The sequence below is a fragment of the Colossoma macropomum genome, unplaced genomic scaffold, assembly GCF_904425465.1.
Source record: "Colossoma macropomum unplaced genomic scaffold, Colossoma_macropomum, whole genome shotgun sequence".
Classification (NCBI taxonomy): domain Eukaryota; kingdom Metazoa; phylum Chordata; class Actinopteri; order Characiformes; family Serrasalmidae; genus Colossoma; species Colossoma macropomum.
The window spans coordinates 1,099,092-1,108,800 of NW_023496020.1; the positions used below are offsets into that span (position 1 = coordinate 1,099,092).

Genomic DNA, 9,709 nt, shown 5'->3' on the forward strand with positions numbered 1-9,709 from the left:
ACAAACCTAGGTATAGAATATTAAAATATTCATGCTGAAAATGCACCCAAAATTACAATAATCTCACCTTAAACCTCAGAAAAACATGCCTTTAGCAGGTTTAAGGCAGCCCTCATTAAAACCGATGTACAGCACCATCTAGTGGAGGATGTGTGATTTTAAAATGACTAATTGGGTTTAATTTAACAGCAGGTCTGATTTAAACTGCAGATTTCAGGGACTCAGCAATGCAGAGTTTAAGAACCCACATAACTCAGGTTTGAACTCTGGTTAAACTCTAAACCTCAGCTAAGCTAATGACCATTCATTTGCCTCTGTAACTTTCTCTAGACCGGAGCATTTCACATTAAAACACTCCTGTTTACATATTAACCATTAAATTTTGCAGGTGGGGGTGGACAGGAGTAAGAGGAAGAGAAAGCATTTATGAAATACCATGTTTAATAAGATCTACATGAACAAAAAATTCCTGAAGTGTTCAAATATTATTCCATTTCAAACAGCTTCCACTCAGAGTTGAAGTGGCAAACAGAAAATGAGCAGAGAGCACCACCTGCTGGGGGAACTCAATCTGATTCACAATGAAGGCTCAACAATTTCTATTAAAAGGAACTTTATTTTAATAAGTAAACAAAACTTCTAAAAACACAAGAAGCTTTAGTTTCTTCCCGTAGAGCCGAATCCTCCAGATCCTCTCTCAGTCTCATCCAGAGTCTGAAAAACAAACCAGACACCAACTTAAAACATTTCATACTGAACAGCAGATCTAAATGAAAAAGATGAAAATTGATCACGTAAATGTTTAAGCAATATTCCTTTAGCAGCTTCAGTGACCCAAAAAGCAGTTTTCTCCCATTTAACTCCACATTACTGTACAGCTGAAACACCACAGGATTTCACAAAAAACATTACAGCAAAACTGGTTATTGGCCTCTCCAACCTCCAGCCACAAAATCTTTCACAGCTAGCAACAGAACACAGGTGAAAATCAAAACAACCTGCTCTAAATGCAGATAGTGTGATATAAACCAAGTCTGTTCTACAGTTTTTCATTAGGTTAATCTAAATTATCCAAACTTGCAACAGTAGCTATGAAAACACATTTGTGGATATCAGCACCACTGAGGGCTCATGCTCTTTAAACAGGGCTGGAGGACCATCCTAGTGGTACTGGCATTGAGCTGTCTGTTACCCAAGAGCGACCTCTAGTGTTTTTTTTTTTATAGCAGTTTGCCTTAAGGGTTGCTGTAGTTCAGCCTTTGAGCACGATGCTGCAGAGAAGCAATGTTTTCCCAAGTTAAACTTCCATTGTTAGGTCGTGAAAGGCATATGTCTGAAATTATAATTATATATATATATATATATATATATATAAATAAATAAAAACACACGTTTTCGTAACAAGATAGTTTTCTTACATACCTCCTTGTGAAAAAACAGCAATGTGTGTGAAGTTCACTAAATTCATGTTGTAGAAAATGGCGCCAATTTGTCAGCAAGTCTGAGAATTTTCATTCTTATTAGCATTAAGCTAAACACTTACTGTAATGGCTTATTCTCTCATACATTCTTACATCCTAGATTCTTTGAACAAAGTATAGAGTTACTTAATATGTACTGCAAAGTGAACTTAACACAAGTACATTGTAATGCAAATTTCATTTAATCTTAACATCTTTCTAAAATGGAGAGCATCGCACACCTAACAGTTCGCCACAGAACTTCCTGTCTTTTTGTCATGAGGGCGCTCACACTAGACCACAAGGCAAAGAGGGAGAACACATAATTTCAGCTACAAATAAGAACTCCAACTCCCAGATCTCCTCAGATCAAACACGACACAGACCAGCACTCACTGGACCTGTTTGGGCTTTTATGCACAGCAAAAGCGAAAACTGGAATAACTGGACGAATATGAGATGAGAAATGCTGATGAGACCTGGAGAAATATTTTACTACAAACTGGCAGCTGAGCTTAAACTGTAGAGTGACCTGACACCTGGATCCCACACAAACATTTCAGCCCTCATCTGCCCGTATTTTACATGCAGCTCTGCTGTTCATGCTCATCTCTTCTCCTTTCTCTCTGCTCTTCTAGCTCTGATTGGCTATTTGAATCACTCACCGAGTTCTTCTATGACCTTCTCTCAAATGCAGGACTGGTGGACGTTTCGAGTCGTATAATCAAATATGTTTGATATTTATCAGAGAGGCTCTGATCACTCCAGAGCTCGATCAGAGGGCTAAAGATTCACTTGTATCTCCTCTCACACTACAGATGATCCGCACTGTCAGCTGCTTCCAATTGAGCTCCCTGGAAAATCGCTTCAGACAAATTTGTTGCACGGGGCATATTGGGGTTAACATCATGTACTGCAGGCCCAGCCTTGCTGGCACTTACCTCCAACTCCACCAGGTCAGGGTAACAGATCCTCTCACAGACCAGCTGAGCCACTCTGTCTCCTTTTTTCACTGCAGAGAAAAAGAAAAAACAGCAGAGAACATTACTTATGCCCAAATCCTTATTTAACCTACTTCTAATTATTTCTTGTTCACAAACAGCAGCAGCTTACCTTCAAACGTCTCCTTGCCAAAGTTAAACAGCACTACACCGACGTTTCCTCTGTAGTCCTCGTCCACAACACCAGCTGAACAGAGAAGGCAAGACTGACAGTCAGCTAACTCACAGCGCTGAAGCTTCAGGCAAACACAAGCAGATTATTTAGGAATTATAGGTGACAGGCAACACTCCACATCTATGCCTCCCCCGTGAATTAAAGGATTTTATAAAATACTTAAAATACTTTGTATCTACATTCAAAGATGGTTCAAGGGTCCTCTAGTAAAGAAAATGGTTCCATATAGAACCATGAACATTCACAGAACCCAATGCATGATTAAGGATGCTTAGCATCATGAAAAGGTTCTTCAGATTGATGAATGTGTGATAGATAGTTTTATATAGAACCTTTTCTAACAGGGGTGCTCAATCCTGGTCCTGGGAGCTCAAATCCAACACACCCGGCTCATATGGTCAGATGCCCCTGAAGGCCTTTATTACCTGAATCAGTGTTCATTAGGGTTGGAGCTAAACTCTGCAGCATGGTAGTTCTCCAGGACCAGGACTGGGCACCCCTGTTTTAGAAAACTGGTCTATAGAAGAACGCTTTTGGGTGCTATATTGTCATGGTGCCAAGCTTGTAACAATAAAAAGAACCCTTTTGGGCTACGTACAGAACTCTTTCTGAAAAGATTCTATATAGGAGTTGTCTATGGCACAGGTATGCACATTCTCCATCAGTCTGAAGAACTCTTTCATGGTGCAAAGAACACTAACCAAGCAAGAGGTTCTTTGAGTGCTGATGGTTCTATTTAGAACCACTGTCTTCACTAAAGAACTCTTGAACCTTTCAAATTTTTTAAAAGGTGATCCAGAGGCAGTATCTCACTGCAACTTTACTTTCATTGAAGTAATGATTGAAGTCATATCAGTATGCAAAAATCAACCACAGAGCACAAAACAGCACAAAGGCTGAACTCTGAGATTAACTTCCCTAAATGAAAGAGAGGGCGCTCTTTAACAGATTGGTGCACGCTGACTGTCACCTTAAAAAGTCAACCCATCGAGGTGCTACAGATTGTTTCCCGCCCTTCAGTGAGCTGCATGTAATTATCTGGCGAAACCAGTTCTTTCACTCATCTGAAAACTGGTCTAACCGACATTGACATAAAAGGCTAAGCTCGCTAAAGCTGTCTGATGAGGATGAGATGCGATAAATAACTGTTTCAATAAAGTGTATCTGGCTGATTTTAATGCAGGTGCAGACACTTTTTGGGATGTGTAAATGGAAATCTAACAAACCCCTCTAAACAAACAGCAAAATATAAAATTACAAAAGCACCATTTACTTTTCATTTCTTTTTATTTTGTAGAAATACTAACAAGTACTAACATCAGAACAGAGCACATTTTTGTGCACTGAAGTCATTACAGCATTTTCAATAAACACTATTTATTTGGTTATGTATATTTTAATTTGGCACACAAGATCAAATACATATTCTTGTTTCATTTTATATTTTGTTTAGTTATTAAATACTTTGGCGTCAGACACCCAGGGTGGTATTAACTTGTAAAAAAGCTGTTCTTGCTTTTGGTTTAGCATAGTTAGGCACCATGTGCTTAGTTGGTCCAGTACTCTTATTTTGAAGGACTCCGGGGGGCACAAGGCAGCGAAAACAGTAGAGCCTGGTAGCCTCGCTATATTAAATTCATATATGCATATTTAACTTGTGGCCTCATTATATTAAATGCATATTTAACCTGTGACCTCATTATTTTAAACAAGCGTATTTAACTCGTGGCCTCGCTATATTAATACTTATTTGGTTGTTCAGTTTGGGTCTCTGTTCTTTCAAAGCTGAACTTACCGCCAACATCAATGAAGTGTTTTGCTGCCAGACCGGAACGAGGAGCTTGGAAACAAAAGATTGCAGATATTAAAATATGTAACTGACATGCACAGCTCGAGTCATGAGTGCAGTAAGACGCGGATAAAAGCTTCATTAACTCACCTACTCTGCCGTAGCAGCCCGACGGAACAGCTATCTGAATATCAGTCTTCACTATGGCCTTATCCATCGGCCCTATGGAGTAGTCATAAGCACTGAACACACAGACACACAGATCAGATAAAGCATTGAAGGAGAACTTTTTCAACATAATTAAATGGTTAAAATAGGTGATAGAAACCAGACGTCCACCTCTAAAAGCTCCCTCAAAGTTATTAACTTAGCTAACTACATTAAATGTTTATGAATACACGGCCTGATGACTGAGACATTGTTTCACGATAGTTTTGAGAATATTTTTGCCTTGAACTCCATTCATGTTGGAGGGATACACGCGGGGGCAAAATAGTCCCCAAAGAAAACGTATTATTTCAGATTTTCCACTATTTGCGCATCATCAACGTTCCACACAAAGCTCAGAAGACACGCTCACTGGTGGTTTTGGACAGTAAATAAAATGTCTACATTCCCATCACCACCACTGTAAAGAAATCTGAACCATTTCACACCAAACCGCTCTGAATCACTCTAAACGTCTAAAACTCAGTTATACAGAAACTCCCAATTTAACCCTCCAGCTGTAAAAATGTTCACCTCAGTGTATCCACTGTGTTTCAGTCCTACCTGTACAGGTCGTATCCCGCCGCTTTGCTGGAGCCTCTGGTCGGTGTTGTTGCGTTTTCTGTGAGTTTAGCGAATTTTAGCACAAAACCATTTTCAGTCCTGCTCCTCTTGGCAGGAGACACAGCAGCGGCTTCAGTCACATCTGAGCACGGCATCTTCTCTGTAGGCGTGCAGGGGGCGTATTTAGAGCTTAAAATATTATATCTACGACAAAAGCATTAAAATAACAAATAAAAAGTGAAAGCGGCAAAACACCCGTGGCTTCTCCCCAAGCGCTTTCGTGATTTTCGCGGGCAAAACGCTTATTTTCTCGCGCCAAAGAAGTCTCGCCTCCTCTCACTTGTGATTGGGTCTTCTTAAGCACGTGTTAACGTATTTCGCGCCAAAATATAATCTGAAAGCGAAAACATAAAAATGTAAAAATAGAGCGACAAAAACGCCTAACGTCTCCCCTGCACTGCGGATTTTCTGCAGAGGGGCAACCCCGCACCTTTCCCTGATTCTTACACCGTGAGGCAAACCGCCTTCTGCAACAACAACAATTTACACTGAATGAAAAAATTGTGTTTAACACTTTTACCGATTTATTGTGACAGTTTACGAAAGTAAAAAAAAAAATGCAGTGAGCGATGTAAGTAACAGCATGCACCCTTTTTTGGTTGTGAGACATTTCAACGCAATTAGAGCTGAGAAGGCGCCCATGATGCATAGCGAGAAGCAGACATAAATAGACAACAGTTTTACGCAACGTAACCTACATCTAATCCCGGATTGACTGTGTGCAGAAATGTTGCATTTAGCATGAAAAATGTAAAACCTGATCACTGTTTTGTCTGTTTGGTAGCTGACTAGTGAATAATAAAATTACTAACGCCAGAATTAAGACGTCTGCAACCCTTCATAAGTGGCCAGTTTTTGTCGTGGTACATAATAATAATAATAATAATAATAATAATAATAAAACAAAACGACACTAACAGTTCAGCAGCTAGAGTCAGTCATACTCCTATAATAACAAAGCATGCCACCTAATTGTGCTGCTCAGCTGCAGATCAACAAACAGCAACGCAGATAATGAAGTTCGGGTCAGGTACCGTCTGTGTGTGAAGAACGTGCTCTCCTTAAGCGATAAGGTTTTCTCCTGTTTAAAGAAGTCATCAGTGAGGAGCAGTACCGTGAATACACAGCAAACATTCTGTTTCCAGGCTTTAGACGTAAGTTCATGTCCTTCTTCTCTCCCTGGGTTGATCTGTAGCGGTCAGTCCATCACATCACGCCCGCAGCTACATGACTGTATCCTCTAGCTCAGATCCAGCAGCAGCAGCTTGATCAAACTACACAGTCCAGACTGGGTTTAAAGGGCCTGTCAGTTAGTAGCTTCTAAGGTCTTGTCCTGTTTAGCTGCTCTTCTTCTTGAGCTTTTAGCTCTCGGGGTCGCTGCTGCCCCCTTACTGGTCACTACATCATTACACTCAGCATTTTTTTTTCTTTTACACAAAATGGCAGACATTTCATTTTATTTCAAACACGTTCAATCTGTTCCTACAAACATACATGCATTAATGAGCCCATAATGAGTCTAATCATCTTTTTCAGTGTATGTTTACTTGCAAACACAGTACAAACATTAATAGCAGTGCAGCGTGTGGTTATTAACTGAGCTCAGTTATATATATATATAGCTAATTTACTTATTCATTTATGTTGCTTATTATCATTATATATATATATATATATATATATATATATATATATATTATATATATATATATAATGATAATAAGCAACATAAATGAATAAGTAAATTAGCTTTGATAAGATTTGTGAATAAAACATAATTAATGTGATCACCAGATATTCACATTTTAGATATGTGATGTATCTGAGAGTTGTTTTTTTTTTTCTGGACGTCTGACTCTCCTTTAAACTTGACCATATTTACAACAAAGCTAGCGCTGCGTACTTAGCGAAGGAAAACTACTGTTCATTTGCTCAAATAGCCGACAGATTCTGGCCTATAGATATTTATGGTGTGTGTCCCCAACACACAGCACAATATCTCCATAACAAGCAGCATGCTAGTGCTAACAGTGCTTAAACCAAGTGTTATGCTGTGGTTATCACATTTTTATGGTGATATCACAGTAGGAGTTGGATCTCTGTGTTTTATAGCGGCCGGCACTTTTATTAGCAGCCGCCATTGAGCAGCCACATCGTGTCCACTTCGCGGCCACTTTTAGAAGCGGATGCCATTGATCATCCACATTGTGGCCACTTCGCGGCCACTTTTATTAGCGGACGCCATTGAGCAGCCACATCGTGTCCACTTCGCGGCCACTTTTATTAGCGGACGCCATTGAGCAGCCACATCGCAGCCACTTCACGGCCACTTTTATTAGCGGATGCCATTGAGCAGCCACATCGCGGCCACTTCGCAGCCACTTTTATAAGCGGACGCCATTGATCATCCACATCACGGCCACTTTGCGGCCACTTTTAAAAGCGGATGCCATTGAGCAGCCACATCGCGGCCACTTCGCAGCCACTTTTATTAGCGGACGCCATTGATCATCCACTTCGCAGCCACTTTTATAAGCGGACGCCATTGAGCAGACACATCGCGGCCACTTTTATAAGCGGACGCCATTGAGCAGACACATCGCGGCCACTTTTATAAGCGGACGCCATTGAGCAGACACATCGCGGCCACTTTTATTAGCGGACACCATTGAGCAGACACTTCGCAGCCACTTTTATAAGCGGACGCCATTGAGCAGACACATCGCGGCCACTTTTATAAGCGGACGCCATTGAGCAGACACATCGCGGCCACTTTTATTAGCGGACACCATTGAGCAGACACATCGCGGCCACTTTTATTAGCGGACGCCATTGAGCAGCCACATCGCGGCCACTTTTATTAGCGGACGCCATTGAGCAGCCACTTCGTGGCCACTTTTATAAGCGGACGCCATTGAGCAGCCACATCACGGCCACTTCGTGGCCACTTTTATTAGCAGCCACATCGCGGCCACTTTTATTAGCGGACGCCATTGAGCAGCCACTTCGTGGCCACTTTTATATAGCGGACGCCATTGAGCAGCCACATCACGGCCACTTCGCGGCCACTTTTATTAGCGGACACCATTGAGCAGACACATCGCGGCCACTTTTATTAGCGGACGCCATTGAGCATCCACATCGCGGCCACTTTTAAAAGCGGACGCCATTGAGCAGCCACATCGCGGCCACTTCACAGCCACTTTTAAAAGCGGACGCCATTGAGCAGCCACATCGCGGCCACTTCACAGCCACTTTTAAAAGTGGACGCCATTGAGCAGCCACTTTTATAAGCAGACGCAATTGAGCAGCCACTTTGTGGCCACTTCGCGGCCACTTTTATTAGCGGACGCCATTTAGCAGCCACATCACGGCCACTACGCAGCCACTTTTATAAGCGGACGCCATTGAGCAGACACATCGTGGCCACTTTTATTAGGGGACGCCATTGAGCATCCACATCGCAGCCACTTTTATTAGCGGACACTATTGAGCAGCCACATCACGGCCACTTTTATTAGCGGACGCCATTGAGCAGACACATCGCGGCCACTTCACGGCCACTTTTAGAAGCGGACGCCATTGAGCAGCCACATCGCGGCCACTTTGCGGCCACTTTTATTAGTGGATGCCATTGAGCAGCCACATCACAGACACTTCGCAGCCACTTTTATAAGCGGACGCCATTGATCATCCACTTCGCGGCCACTTTTATTAGTGGACGCCATTGAGCAGCCACATCACAGACACTTCGCAGCCACTTTTATAAGCGGACACCATTGATCATCCACTTCGCGGCCACTTTTATTAGTGGACGCCATTGAGCAGCCACAGCCACTTTTAAAAGTGGACGCCATTGAGCAGCCACTTCGTGGCCACTTTTATAAGCGGACACCATTGAGCAGACACATCACGGCCACTTTTAAAAGTGGATGCCATTGAGCAGCCACATCACGGCCACTTTTAAAAGTGGACGCCATTGAGCAGCCACTTCGTGGCCACTTTTATAAGCGTACGCCATTGAGCAGCCACATCACGGCCACTTCGCGGCCACTTTTATTAGCGGACATCATTGAGCAGCCACATCGCGGCCACTTTTATTAGCGGACGCCATTGAGCATCCACATCGCGGCCACTTTTAAAAGCGGACGCCATTGAGCAGCCACATCGCGGCCACTTTTATAAGCAGACGCCATTGAGCAGCCACATCGCGGCCACTTCACAGCCACTTTTAAAAGTGGACGCCATTGAGCAGCCACTTTTATAAGCAGACGCAATTGAGCAGCCACATCACGGCCACTACGCAGCCACTTTTATAAGCGGACGCCATTGAGCAGACACTTCGCGGCCACTTTTATTAGCGGACGCCATTGAGCAGCCACATCACGGCCACTACGCAGCCACTTTTATAAGCGGACGCCATTGAGCAGACACATCGTGGCCACTTTTATTA

The 9,709-nt window shown here is 42.6% G+C and overlaps 1 protein-coding gene across 2 annotated transcripts; it reads right to left on the reverse strand.

The window, feature by feature from the left end:
- Positions 1-423: 423 nt before the first annotated feature.
- dut (deoxyuridine triphosphatase) lies at positions 424-6,626 on the reverse strand. 2 transcript variants are annotated; one of them, XM_036564585.1, is made up of 7 exons: positions 6,371-6,626; positions 5,197-5,356; positions 4,576-4,667; positions 4,432-4,476; positions 2,574-2,648; positions 2,402-2,472; positions 424-714 (listed from the first exon to the last, which is right to left on the reverse strand). In XM_036564585.1, the coding sequence occupies exons 2-7, from the start codon at positions 5,349-5,351 to the stop codon at positions 658-660; spliced, it is 495 nt and encodes a 164-aa protein (XP_036420478.1). In that variant the 5' UTR covers positions 5,352-5,356; positions 6,371-6,626; the 3' UTR covers positions 424-657. The 2 variants fall into 2 exon arrangements, with proteins under 2 accessions (XP_036420478.1, XP_036420476.1); XM_036564583.1 differs by having other exon boundaries at positions 6,291-6,626.
- Between the last annotated feature and the right edge of the window lie 3,083 nt (positions 6,627-9,709).

Bases quoted from the DNA above. Each gene is read 5' to 3' on its own strand.
- dut (XM_036564583.1), bottom strand. From the start codon at position 6,420: ATGAACTTACGTCTAAAGCCTGGAAACAGAATGTTTGCTGTGTATTCA. The intron at 2,473-2,573 runs GTAAGCTGCTGC...TTTTCTCTGCAG, and splicing joins TGGCAAGGAGACGTTTGAAG to TGAAAAAAGGAGACAGAGTG. The intron at 715-2,401 runs GTAAGTGCCAGC...TTTGTTTTTCAG, and splicing joins CTGACCTGGTGGAGTTGGAG to ACTCTGGATGAGACTGAGAG.